General features: G+C 36.7%; 2 protein-coding genes and 1 pseudogene across 2 annotated transcripts; all 3 read right to left on the reverse strand.

Moving 5' to 3' along the window:
• Positions 1-182: 182 nt before the first annotated feature.
• Positions 183-2,686, reverse strand: LOC120191431 (annotated as a pseudogene).
• Positions 2,687-5,713: 3,027 nt separating this feature from the next.
• LOC120191432 (protein MRG1-like) lies at positions 5,714-9,200 on the reverse strand. The gene is made up of 10 exons (XM_039194379.1): positions 8,897-9,200; positions 8,761-8,814; positions 8,638-8,651; positions 8,400-8,557; positions 8,260-8,300; positions 7,917-8,030; positions 7,722-7,801; positions 6,935-7,104; positions 6,262-6,346; positions 5,714-6,063 (listed from the first exon to the last, which is right to left on the reverse strand). The coding sequence occupies exons 1-10, from the start codon at positions 9,095-9,097 to the stop codon at positions 5,973-5,975; spliced, it is 1,008 nt and encodes a 335-aa protein (XP_039050310.1). The 5' UTR covers positions 9,098-9,200; the 3' UTR covers positions 5,714-5,972.
• Positions 9,201-11,140: 1,940 nt separating this feature from the next.
• Positions 11,141-14,075, reverse strand: LOC120191376 (cytochrome P450 81Q32-like). Its single transcript, XM_039194338.1, has 2 exons — positions 13,121-14,075; positions 11,141-11,801 (listed from the first exon to the last, which is right to left on the reverse strand). Exons 1-2 carry the CDS (start codon positions 14,045-14,047, stop codon positions 11,184-11,186), a joined length of 1,545 nt encoding a protein of 514 aa, XP_039050269.1. The 5' UTR covers positions 14,048-14,075; the 3' UTR covers positions 11,141-11,183.
• Between the last annotated feature and the right edge of the window lie 673 nt (positions 14,076-14,748).

Raw genomic sequence — 14,748 nt, forward strand, 5'->3', positions numbered from 1 at the left:
CCATAAGAAATACGCTTTCCAACAGCCTTCCTTTCTGAAACCGCGTAGTTTACCATTTGTTCATGCAATCCAAACTTACATTAATAATTTTAGATATTACTGGAAATGAAATCACTTGAATTTATTTTGAAAAAAATTGAATGGGGTGCCTTACAGATTATAAACCCTAAAAAGGCATTTTATTAATGATTGGGACGAAGAAGCCTATCAACAACTTGACTCATTGTGGGCCTTGCATCTCTGTCTTCCTGGACGCAGTCAAGAGCCACTAGAACCAAAATTGCTACCATCTTCTTATCGTATTTGTCTTCCAACGTGGGATCTACTATTTCTTCCATCCACGACTCTGATCCTTTCCGCTTTTCCTTACCCATGTAACCAAATCCATCTCCCCTTCCACCCACCGTATCCCTTTTCTGGGGCTCTTTCCGGTCACCATCTCCAGCGTAACGATGCCGTAGCTGTAAACATCTACTTTGGATGTAATGGGTCGATTCAAGACCCACTCGGGAGCCATGTAACCCCTCGTTCCCCTTATCTTTGAAAAGCTATACTTGGAAAGCTTTCCTCTGTCTAGTAGCTCCGACAGCCAAAAATCCGACACCTTTGGTCGGTACCCTGAGTCGAGCAATATGTTTTGGGGCTTCACATCGCAATGCAAGATCCATTCCAAGCACTCATCATGTAGGTAAGCTAGGCCTTTTGCAGATCCCAATGCGATATCATACCTCTTTTGCCAGTCCAGTTGATGGGATTCGAGCTTTTCTGCCAATGATCCTTGCTCCATGTACTCGTAAACAAGCAGCCTGTGCTTTTTCTCCGCGCAAAATCCCAACATATCAATCAAGTTCATGTGGTTAAGCTTCCCAATGGTGTTTACTTCTGCTACGAACTCAGCTTCTCCTTCGTTTGCTTCGTTTAGTCTCTTGACTGCTACAACTCTACCATCGGTTAGCATTCCTTTGTACACAATACCTGCCCCTCCTCTTCCGATTTCTTGGCTGAAGTTTTTGGTTGCCTCTTTTAGCTCATAAAATGTCATTCCTTTGAACCCAGTTGCCGCCAAAAGGTAGCCTTCTTTACCTACATTCTCATCTCCCCTAGCTCTATTTAAGAACAACCACACCAAAAAAATGGAAATAAACTCCACCCCTCCCAATGCACATGCAAACCACAGCATGAACTTCATTATCCCTTTCTCTTGGCTTTCAACGAAACTTCTTTCTAGATTAATCGTAAAATTTGCCCCGCATCCTAAACTGCTGATTTTCTTAGAAAGCTCCTTCTTCTTATTCTTCTTCTTCTTGAGGGCAACATATGATTTGGGAACCTTTATATAAACGTCTCCATCGAAGTTAGGTGGTTGGTGCCCATTCCTCAATAGCGCCTTAGGGAAGCATTCATAGACGCCATTCACGTTGATTTTATATTGAAAACCTTTACAATCAGCCCTTTGCAGGCACTCAGTTTCGCACTCCTTCAAGGTTTTATTGTAGAAAACTCCATAATCATATCCGTAAAATTCGGCATTACGAAGACGAGTAAAGGTAAAGCCACGAGTTGAAACGAGGGAACTGTCGAATTCTGGTTCACAACCATAAGACCAATCAAGTTGATTTTTGACCTTGTATCCTTGAAGGCAAGAGCATTTCCTCCCAGTACTGGTAGCGTATCTACACAGACTATTTTCCCCACAAAGGCCATGAGTCCTGCATGGCTGACCCAGAGCTTGCCATGAAACAACCCATGTTTTTCTCCCTTTCTTCTCTTCTGTACAATCGAAGATTGCCGTCATAATCAATTGTCAACCTTCTCTGGATCCCGCTTGCACCGTAATCCGCAGCCGAAAAACCCAAACCATTGCTTGAACTAAAATTACCAAATGAATCGATCATTGCAATTCTCCTACTGTTGTACGCAGACCTTCCTGCCTGCCAGCTTAAAAGCCAAAGATCAGGCCAATAAACCCTTGAAATCTCGGGACCATAAAAAGGAGACTAAGAACGTTATCGTCGTCGAAAAAGAACTTATAGAAACCCGAGGAGTAGTTACCTTTTCTTCTTTGGGAGACAAGGATTGTATGTCTGGTGAGTGGCTGTAGAGGAAGAAGGGTATCTGTAGGAGAATCAAAGCTTTTCCACAAAGTAGTACCTTGGGAATTGCTCAAAACAAGATTGCCATTTTCATTGAGCTGCAAATGAACTGAAGACAACGAGGCAGTGCCCGTGTCCCAAACGTTGAACTGATCGGCATCAGTGAGGATAAGATTACCGGTTCGCAAAAGCAAGAGCTTGGAACGCCTTCCATTGACTGGGTGGTCACGGTTTGCCATCCAAATAACGGTGCAATGTTGGAGTACAAGGCAAGTCGGTTTACTGAACCATATGGCGAAAGCGTAAGCATTGTTGCCAACAGGATAAAAGCCGGCGGACAAAGTGGCATTCGGTGATATTAAAACATCATCTGAATTCTCCACGGAAAGAGATGATCCTCCGCTCAGTTTTCGACACGTTGAAGAAGACAATGGGAGGAACGCTGTCAAAGATAAAACAAGTAACGATACATACAGGGAATCCATGTGGAGCTTTCAAAGATGAAAGCACAAGGAACAGGAGATGGTATATATAGGCTTCATCTTTAAGCAGCTTGAGAAATAAAGAACGTTGCATAAAAGCTTCATTCAGTCAAAGTCCCGAGGTGACATTCAAAATGGAGAAAAATCCTACAATGAATTGCGGTCATGGCTTAAATTGATGCAGAAACACGTTCCGGGAACAATTGTAAAATTAGAAACAATCTCGGCATACGAAAATGATTGTGTTGTTCAAGATGTCTGCCAATTCTACCGACTCTTTTGGACTTTTCCACAATACATTAATGCATTCTGACACTACAAACAGGTTGTTCAAATAGACGAAACTTGGTTATATGGTCGATACACTCAAATAATGTTATTGACGGTTGCACAAGATGACAACAAAAAAACTATTCCCATCGCCTTCGCAATTGTCGAAAAGAAAGATATCGATTATTGGGAATTTTTCCTTGTGAACTTACAAACATATGTTCTATTACATGTGATACATGATAGAGATGATGAGATTTATCTTATTTCTTAAAGAGGTGTTGGTATCAAATACGCACTCCAGTGTATGGGTCCGTCTTGCCAAACCCCCAATATTTATCACAGGTATTGTTTACGACATATTGCTGAAAACTATTTGCAGAAGTTCAAGAGTCGATATGAGCGTCTAATTGTGATTCGAATGAGTACGTCTTTCACTATTTTCGGTTTACCATAACTTTACAAAAAATATTTCAAATTAATTGTTCCACTTTTTATTGATATGTTACACATAGTCTGTATGTGAGTGTGAGGACATAATGTAGGAATTGAGACACATGAATTATGAGGGCTTCAACTACCTTGTTAGAATCCCAAAAGAGAAATGGCTTCAATCATTTGATGGGGGTAGACGATATGATCACGTGACAATGAATTTGGCTGAGGCAATAAATTCATCACTAAAGGGAGTGCGTCATTTGCCTATCACGTCCGTTGTCAAAGCGACATATTATCGACTGGAAACACTTTTCGCAACCTTGGGAAGACAAACAGCTGACTGGATGGTAGGTGGCCACCAAATCCACCTAGACCTCCTCAGAAAATTGCAAACATTCCAGCAGCATTCCAACGTAATGAGTGTCATAAACTTCTCTCGCGAAATGTCATTATTCCATGTATCAGAATTTGCAAGGCCATTGGAAAACATACAAAATAAAGCATATGTGGTTAATTTACGAGAAAAAATATGCGAGTGCGAATTCTTCCAAACTTTCAAATACCTGTGTACGTACACTATTGCTGTTACTTCTTCTGTTCGGATACCCTACATGAGATTCGTTCATCGGGTTTACTTACTTGAAACTATATTCAAGGTTTATGAATATGAGTTCCCTTCCATTGGAAATGAATGAGATACGGATGAAGCTGACGATGAACCTACAATACGGCCAGATTATACACTACGGAAAAAAATCGGTCGTCCACGGTCAACCCAGATTTTTAGTGATGAGGATTTGGTCGAACATCAAGAAAGAATCGGACAACTGAAATTATGTTTTATATGTAGGAATCCCGGACACAAGAAGAACAAATGTCTCAATCGCTCAGGCCCACGTATCAATTAAATGGGCTTTTTACATTATTTATTTTTAATTAACAACACATATTTACTCATATTTATAAGTCAGAAATAACACTCCAATATGTCTATCAAATCATTTTTTTCTTCTATCTTCATAAAATCATGATTTCTAACCATTTTCAACCCGCTTAAAATGTCTTATATATGTTGATATTATAGTCACCTTAATTGCAAGACTACGCGTTTATAATTAAAATTTTACAAAAATTTAGTTTTCCACCCGGAAATAATATCCTATCAAGGCTATGAACACTAAAGGGAGGGCAAGGAATCTATTATCCCCGTGCTTTGCAGGTCGCGAGGTCCTCCATAAATCTCGCGATATTTTGGATCATAAAGGCTACCTCGCGTTCGTAATGGGCGATGTCATTTTATCCAATTGTTTTATTGGCTTACCTAGAGAGTGCGCCCATGTCGAATATATCTCGCGTGTTGGAGGGTGAGAGGAGTTAACACGCGGTTTGCAGGCCGCGAGGTCATCTGATGTGGATGATTTGCGGGTTAATCTTCCAAACAATTTCTGGAGGGACCTATTTCTTTAAATAATTATTTATATGGGGTTTTTAATATAAAATTGCCATTATTCTTCTCAATAGTCATTTACCATACCCAAACCTTTATGGATTTTTGCTATTCGTTATTATTATAGCGCTTATAATAACACTGTATTGTTAGTGATGTTCCAACACCAAAAAATAATTATCTAAAAAAAATAATTATAGATGTAATCTTAAAGATTTAATTATAATATCAATTATAATAATAATACAATATTAAACGTTGTCGTTCACGATTTACATCAAGATTAAAAAATTAATAATGATTTTATCGAAACAAAAATTCAATTTGATCATCCTTGAGTGTAGGTAATTATTGTTTTACGCTTGTAGATAATTGTTTATAAATATAAATAAATAAATAGCAATTGAAATTTTATCTTTATAAAATCAGATTATTGGAAGAAAAACCATGAATGAAGCAGAGAATTTAAGTTTTCGTCCTTTTTTTTTTAATATATAAAGAATAAAAAACTTAATCCCAGCTATGCTGGTCTGCATCACCCTGCTGTCTTCCTCCAGAAACATTTGCATGAAAGGAGGTGGCTGTTCAAATGCTTGGAAGAGAATTTTTCTTCCAATTGAATATACTGAAAATATATGTTTAGGTGATTCTTATAACCAGGTTGCTAAAATTATATATCTAAAGTTTTGGGGACTAATTTACCAAAAGCCCTTTTCCATTCTGATCATTAGCTATTCCCCATCACACACGCGCGCACACACAACAATATTAAATTCACTATTCTTAAAAATAAAGCCCTATTTAAAAATATTCTATAAATAAATAAATACAAAGGCTGAAAAGGAAAGAGCTGCGTTGAGAATATAAGAAGGGCTCCAAAGGGTCCAACCCCAATTTGTGGGCGTAGTGCAGTTGGTAAGAACCAACCAGAAGGTCGCTTGGAATGTGGATTAAACAAAGTTTTGCTAAATGGACTCAAAAGCTGGAATCCAAAAGGGAAATACTAGCCAAGCAACAGGTAAAAGTCAACCAACAAGGACAAGCACAAAGCTCCGAATGGAGAGTATCCTACAAATATATACATACAAACTGTTCTTAGGAAGGTAAATCCAGTGACAGACAAACCCCTCTCATGTTTCAGTAAACCTTTTTTCTGAAGCCCAAGGAGCATTGATGGAAGGTAGAAGAAACTTCCAACCACTCATTGGTGTATGTACAAATGGTTTGGAAGAAGTTTCTGCATCAGTTATCATGTTTATCAGTGCTTGTTTCAACATCTTCTGCACCACGGTATCTCGAGAGAAATAAGGTATTCTGATTCATCTGCAAGAACCTGCAATGAGAAGACAGACATCTTCATGCATCAGCACTCAGCAGAGATTGATGGCAATGAAATATCATGTGCCTTAAAAAGGAATAATTGGGAGGAGGTGGGATCGGGTGGGGAGGACCAAGGAGATAGGGTAGTGGAATTTGAGTTTCTGAAGAGTTAAATGACCATCAAAACTAAAAAATATAATGGTGTTCGCACTTGAGAAAGTCGACTAATTTTTGCTGCAACTCCAATAATGTCTCCTGTTCAATGTCTGCATGTATCAATAACTCGGGCAACTTCACTGTGAACAAAAGAAAGTAAATTAGCATAATGAACTTCACGATATAAAATCCATTGCAAGGAAAATTCATTAATCTTGGGAGCAGCATTAATCAAACATTCAATGAAATACCAGGAAGAAGCTGTAATAATTGCAACACAGAGGCATGCCACGTCTAGACATAGCAAAAGATTACAAGATAAACCCAGAACGGTTCATTAAAGGCTAGATTCATTAGTAGATAACCGTGTGTAATACTATATCATGCTATGACTAGTAGATAGTTTGGTTGACTGGAACTATTAATGGTTGATGTTATGTAAGAATTTTATGTATTAACAGCTTATAAAAAAATGACGCACTCAATCCTGAAAATTTAGATAGATTATTTAGTACATTCTCAAATGTCATCTGAAAATTGTTAAGACTCCAGAATAACTGTCCTGGTTGCTTTCTAAGCTTCAACTCAAACTACAAAAATATTATCAGGGTAAGGAAAGATTTCTCGATTAGCAAGTAAATTTCCTCCCTATATGTAACAATTACACAGCATAATACATTTTTTTTGCAAGTTAATCAGAATTGTCTACAGCGATGGGATACACATACCAAAGAGACGCAATAGATGTTCGGCCCCATATACTATGGATGGACAGATATCCTCTGTAATAGTATTTCGATATTGCTTACGCTCACTTTTGTACAAAAGTATCACAGGTAATGCTTTGTTGAAGTAAGAACGTATCCCTTTAAAAATTTCTCCAACTGAATCGGATACCCTACATGTATTACATTTTCATGTCAACTATTAGAAAACTACAAATACCAAGCCAACAATATAGCAATAAAAGTTTGGTAAAACAATTATCTAAAAAACTTCATAGGCATTAATTAGGATTGCAGATTTGAGCACTTCACTCACAACTGAAAGGCACCTAACGGAGCAATAATTTTGAGAGGCAGAATTAAAGAACCAAAAATCAGAAGATAGCTCATTCCAAATGCCAAACCTTAAAACCACCTTTTTATTTTCTCAACTCAATTCCTTCTCTACCTTCCAAGTGGATACTTCTGCAATTATTGTTCTTCCATTACAAGCTAAAAACTAGCATACCTAGTATAAACTATGCATAAATGCAAAAAATTATGTCAATAATCCTGATCTGTTGCTTTTCTTGCACCTTTCACCGTATAAGCAATTCAAGGTACATTTTAAGTCATGCAGGTCTTTTGGTCCATCAGGTCATTAACAGCTGTTTGACAATGTGGCGCCAAGGAGTTAAACAAAGCAGGTTCTCCATCTAGCTGACCGCTACAGGAGCTAGCCATGCTCATATGAGATGTATTTTGCAAGTTATAGAATAACAATGAGACAAAAAGGGAGGGGGCTACTTACATGTTATCCTTCGTATATCGATAATCAAGATACATCTTCAATATGTCTTCCACACTAGGAGTACATGGAAGTACAATAAGCTGTAAAATAAGATGACAATCAATTCTGACCATCTATATTGACATTTGACAGGGAAGTCTTAAAATGAAACAAATGGAATACTGCATACAAACTAAAATCTGAGGCTATACTGACCTTTCCCAAATGAGTAATAAATTCACAATCGTTAACTAGTTGCTTCTTCAGAGTGAGTGGAATTTGGATGTTCACAAGCTTTTCTGAACTATCTGAAGGTACAGCCTGCTTATCCTAACAGTTTAGAACAGTTCAGCAATCAATTAGACTAAACTGAACATGAAATTCACATAACAGAAGCTCAAAATCCATACTCTTTGCGCTTAAACCAAGGATGTCTTTAGCTGATCTACTAGAAACATATTTTCACAATGAATACCAATAAACTAAATTTCTAACCAAATGAACCAACTGAAGAAGCATTGAAAATGCCACAACAATGATATCCAAACCATGGCAATACCTTGCAAATAGCATCGTTCTTTTGCCTTTTGCCCCTACTACCTGCAAAGATAAACACATCTTAATTCTTGAACCCAAAAAAGAGTGTAGAAAAATAGTCCTTTTCACATTTTTGACAAACAATAAAACACCAAAATCAACCTTTGGGGTTCCTCAGGGACACACGCGCTGTTCCTCTCTTTGAAGTTTGAAATTCACCCTTCTGTTCTTCCTTAAGTTTCTTGTTAAGTGCTACCTGTTTGTGCAGATTCTCTTCTGTAAATTTCATTAATCTATCCACACCTACCCATTCATCCCAGCTGTGAAAACCAAACATGGCATCAAGAATCCAATTTTTTCCTTCAAAATATACATATAATTTCAAACAGAAGTTACTTACTTCTTTTTCCACCCCTATAAAACAAACAAACAAATTAATGAACAAAGAATCAAGTTTCAATCAATTTTATGTGGGGGAAAAAAGAGAAAAGAGAGATTAAATGGAATTTTTTTATATACTTACGAGATAATGAACGAAATAATGCCAGCCGTTGCTCCTTTTCTCGCATTTTAAAACCTGGCAAGTAAAACGATGAGTGAAGTGATTTCAAAGGCGAATGGGAAGAAAACAGCTTAAGATTTTCCTTTTATTTAATTACTTTAGCCAAGTATATGAAGCGGCAATGGTAGGCGAGGACTTTCTCGTCTTCTCTGAAAAGACAGGTATGGTATCGGTTACGGAATTCCTCATCGGTTTCGGTTGCGGAGTCGGAGTGGGAATCGGAGTCGGTCTTGGTGGCGGTATTGTCAAATTCGGTGACGGAATCGTCATCGGTCAAGGAGGTGTTTGAACTTCCCATTAGGCAGTGGGAAGGGATTTCGGTTCGCGGGTTTCAGTGATTGGGTTTTATTTTATCGATTAGCGTAATCTTTTTTTTTTTGTTGAGAATTCGATTAGCGTAATCTTGTTTTCCTCTTGATCGGATTTTCACTGTGGAATATATAGGGCCGGTGAGGGATAGGGCATAGGAGTAAATTCACTATAATTGAGTCTATTTCTTTTCAAAGGAGTAGCTTTTCGTAACTTTACACATATAGTCTCTGAAAAAAAGGTGATCCCTCGTCTCCGAAGATCGAAGAAGACCAATTGGGCACCTATCATCCCCAATATTAAGTCCCCAATATTCAGGACTTATAAGAAAAGGTTCCTACGGTAGAGATGTACTTGAAGGCGTGTTAGTTTATTTCATCATTTGGCGACAAGAGCAGAAACAAGCATAGTCATTAAGGGAGGCTGAGTTCTTATGGGGTACATGAGCAAGTGGAGACGTCGAAAGACAACCAAGTTGATGTGAAGTATGACGCAAGATCGTGAAGTTACATGCAACAGAAGCCAAAACAAGCAGTTCGTATAGGAGGACCGCAACAAGCCAAGGCGTTGAGAAGTATTCAAAGGGATGTTGCCCAGGATCGTCGAGTGCAACGACGAGGGTGTCACTAAGTTCGATGGGGGAGAATGTCACTGGCTGTGAACTTGAGTCCGAGATATTAGTGCAAGTGTCCGACAAAGAGGTTCAATATAGAGTATTGGGCTTGCCAAGGCCACCAGACTTGGCCCATCACTTGGAGAATGTTATAGAGCTCGTTCACATTGGCCGTGCAGAAAAGAAAAGTAATATCAAATCCGAATATTATCACATGAGCTCGATAAATATGGCAAAAGAAAACAAAATCAGGAAGATATTGTGTGGGAATCTTATCATATCCGGTGTGAACACTTATCCAATGAAAGAATCCTGATAATTGATGCAATTGGATTAGGTTTCCTTGATTTAGGGGATTTTGTATTAATTGGATAGATCTTAGCCGTTGATGTAAAACAATCTAGGCTATTGATTGAGAGGGAGATAAACTATAAATAGACATCTCTCCTCCTCATTTGTATTATCCATTCCATTCATTCTCTTTGGAGAGTAATAAAGCTCTCACACATTTACTCTACTTTCAGTGTTCTTTGTTCTCTTTGTGTTGTTGCTTATCTTGGTGGTTAGGAGTAGTTACACTTGCGTTTGCACTTCCACACAATAGTCCAACCTTGGTGGCTTGGGTAGCCACTTTGGTGTTAAAGCTTCCACAATCCTAGAAGCCTTGAGGGTTTGGTTCCAACCTTGGTGAGTTTGCATGCTTATTAGGTTTGAGTAAGATTTACTTAGTCGCATAGAAGAGCAAGAAGCATCAAAAGATGTATGATCTGTCATACCTTAACCCTGATCCGATAATTTGGACTTAAAGGTTATGACAGCGTGACACAGACAATGAACAACTTTTCCTTTTCCCCCGGAGAAGCAATCCTTATCAGCTGCCAAGTGCTAACAACTATGGGCTTACTTCGCAACAAACCAGCTTTTCCCACAAACCCATTTTATTGCCCTGTCTGAGTCAGCACTTTAGCCGGTTGCCACGTTTCCTATGTTTTATTTTTCATTCAACACTCTTTTCTCTCCACCAAAGCCAGATGAGTCTTCTCTTTGGGGGGGGTTATCTTTATACATTTGAAATCAGATGAGGATTTACTTGATTGTTAAGCAAACTTGAATATCCCTAGACATTATTCAATGGTGGAGTTAACTGCTTTTAACTAGCTCTGGGGCTAATAAGTTTCTGCATTTAGATAAACAGAAAATAAATAGATAAGCTCCCTCAAAAAAGAAGAATCCCTCAAACTGACAGCATCTCCTGTTATCTTCTTAATTACTTTGCATCTGTTGAGGAACTCATTAAGAAATGGTTGTTTTCAAGATAATCATGTATCTCGACATTGTTCACACATAATATAAATTATTTATACATAATATTTACTACTAACATATATATATTTTATTCTCATGCATGTACTAAGTTGAATAAACTATATATACATATGCAAGTGTTCATAATGCTAGTGTCTTAGATTGTGGTGAGGAGATTGAGCATGCCTGAGCGGGGACTGCACACAGCTACCAAGGGCTCCGCTTTAGGCATGGTGAGCCCCGTGCCTTCCCTCATATCGATTTCCTCTTCGGTAAGCCTGTTCCACTCAAATGATTGGATCAAGGAACCAAGTACCAATGCAACCACTTTTCTACCTAGAATAGCTCCAGGGCAAGCCCTCCTTCCCACACCGAAGGGAAGCAGTTTACACCCGTCACCTGCTTCCCCACTTTCAAATCTCTCCGGCATAAATCTTGTGGCCTCCTCCCATAGCTGGGGGTCCCTTTGGATACTCCACGCATTTACCAATAACATTGTTCCACGTGGCACGTTATAACCACAAACGACGCAATCTTCCGATGACTCATGTGGTACGAGTAATGGCGTTGGCGGAAATAATCTCAAAGTTTCAGAAACTATGGACTGCAGATAATTCAGTTTTGGCAAGTCTGTTTCATCCAAAAATTTGTCTTGTCCGACTTTATCAGCTATTTCGGACCAAGCTTTATACATGACTTCGGAATGGTTAAGAAGAAGTGACATGGCCCATTCTATCGTAGAAGATGATGTTTCAGTTCCAGCGATCAGCATTACCTGAAAACAATTTTAAAAGATACAGATATTAGAAACTCCAAAGAATAATTTCCGTTCTATATCATTAAATTTAAATTTAAATTTTATTTAGATCATAAAATCTTTAGTTTAAACAAATAACATCATTTAACTTTTATTATTAATACAATAATTCACTTATGTTAACACCATTAAATAATTCTAACAAAAAAAAATGAAATTTACACTTCTACTTGACGGATTTATATATATATATATATTTATCAAATAATATTTAATTGATAATTTAAATAATTTTCTGTTAGAATTTTCTCTAACATTTATTTTAAATAAATTCAGAGTAAAAGGAACTATTTTTATATAAATTCTAAAAAAATTATTTAGATTGCTAATTAAGTAGTATTTAATAGTGATAAGTAAAAATTGTTGGAAATAACAAAAAAAAATATTATGTAAAAGTATCAATTTAATTTTATTTCATTAAAATATTTTATGGTATTAATATTATAAATAATTTAATTTATTTAATAATAAAAATTAAATGATATACTTAAATTACATTATATATAGGTGATACAAATACAAATTAAAATTAGATTTGATAATTTAAAATATAAATTCCCGACATCAGAGAAAAAAAATCTAAATTTATATACGAAATGTTATTTTAAAATTGAAAAAAAGAAACTATAAGATTAGGTAGAAACCCACTTTCTCTGTGTGGTTTAAAAAAGTCCTCTTAAGGTTTGAAAAATGACAACTTATCCTTTGAGTTTCAAATTCTATGAGGTCTCATAAGCAGCTTAATTTGACTTTAAAGCACTCATAAACTTAACAACAATGATACCTAACCCATGAGGTAGGGATGTATTCTATTCGATTCGGTTCGATTCGGTTCGGTTCAATTTTTATTAAAAATTGAACTAAACCGAAATAAATAATTTTTTAAAATTAAAACCGAAATCGAAATCGAATGGTTAAAAAATCGAATTATTTGAAATTGATTTTTTCAGTTCGATTCGATTTGGTAATGCCGTTTTTTTCGGTTCGATTCGGTTCATCGATTTTTCAATAAAAAATTAACTTGAAACTATAAATTCAAAAAAAATTGTCTATTCGGTTCAATATTAAATAAGTGGGTTCCATATAAAAAACCCGAACCGAACCAAATTAATAGAATTGATTCTTTAAATAAAAATATAAACCCAAATCAAACCGAACCGTTTTACTTAATTCATATCAATTTTTCAATTTTCTCGATTATGTTGCTGAGCCCTATCATGAAGAGTTTTGACACACGTTACCCGCAAGACAAAAAGGATCATGGATCTTGAGCTTACAAAGATGACTCCTTTTATGGTTTCATCGGTATAGAATTCAGGTTCCGTCTGTTGCAGGGATAACATGACGTCGATCAAAGTTGTTTTGGTCCCTCTATTGCTTGCACCAGATGATCCCAAAGAATCTTTCCTCATCAGTCTATGCTCTTCAACAAGGGACTGTAAGAACTTATCCAGTTTCTTGAAACACTTTTTCATCTTCCTCTCCAGACCTTGAAAATCAACCCACTGCAGCACCGGCAAAAAGTCATTCAACATGGTGCCTCCGTTCATCTCCGCAACCTCTCTCATGATGTCTCGAAACTCCTCCGCTTCTTTATCCACTGCATCTTTCCCGTAATACCGCTTTCCAGCAATCATCCTCAAAATCATATTAAACACAACCTCTATAAGCTTTGATGTAAGTTCCACCGTTGCTGACTTCTTGGCCGAGGCCAAGAATAGTTCCTTTAACAATAACCCAACTTCCTCTTGCCGGATGATAGCAGACATGGCGAGTCGGCTGGTGGAGAAGAGCTCCGTGGCAGTGAGACGCCTAAGGGTACGCCAATAATCACCGTAGGGTGCGAGTCCAATCGTGGTACAGTTGTAATTTGTGTGTTTTCCAGCAAGCAACTGAGGGCGGTTCGCAAAGATGATATCATTTTTCGTAAAGCACTCTTCGGCTGCTGGTGCAGAGGAAACTATAAGGACTTCACGACTTCCGAATTGAAGGAGCAGAACGGGGCCATATTTCTGTGAAAGTTGATCAAGAGTTCGATGAGCTGATTGTTTTAGAAGATGGAGATGGCCTATGATTGGCAAAGCTGGAGGGCTAGGTGGCAGATTCCTTCGAGTTTTACGTTTCTGTGCGATGGATTTTAAAACTAACACAAAAAGGAAAGTGGAGATGCCGACTATAATGTTGAACAAACTAAATACTTCCATATTTGGTAACTTATGCTGCCGAATTGCAATGGACATCTCTCATTTTATAGTAGGGCAACAAAGTTAAATTCTATTACAAGTTACTATATTATATTTAAAATTTTATTTTGATTTGTCTATTATAAATAACAACATTTCAGTCCCTATCCATTTGAAAAGTTATCATTTTGGTTTAAAATTTTAAAGTTATTATCAGTTAGTTTAAATGTTTTAGTTTAAACAATCTTTAAGTATCTTTTTATTTTTGAATTCGAACATGAATCATTCCAATATGAAACCTAACGTTGTGCTTGCTCGTAGCAGCAGGGTTTTAACGGCCACAAATATCAGGTTACTAAAAATAAGGATTTTCATATATTTATGATTTAAAAACATCTCAAAATTATAATTTTAAAAATAAATTTTAAATTTTCATTTCTTTCTAATTTTTAAAAATAATATTTTAAATGTTGTTGACAGGTCAAATGGGATATTATCTGTTTATTTAATGTGGTATGTCATCCATTTAATTACAATTAACATCAATTAATGACATGATGTCATTTTTGTAACAAACTAAAGTTGTAATATTCATTTTATAATTTTTAAAAGCTTAATAACTGAAAAGATTATTATAGAGTAATTTAATGATTCTTTAACTGCTTGTGATAAGTTGTATAAATTTATAAACATGGCCATATGTTGTCCATGATTTCAATCGG

This window comes from Hibiscus syriacus, unplaced genomic scaffold (genome assembly GCF_006381635.1).
Source record: "Hibiscus syriacus cultivar Baekdansim isolate YM2019G1 unplaced genomic scaffold, ASM638163v2 tig00116968_pilon, whole genome shotgun sequence".
NCBI lineage: Eukaryota > Viridiplantae > Streptophyta > Magnoliopsida > Malvales > Malvaceae > Hibiscus > Hibiscus syriacus.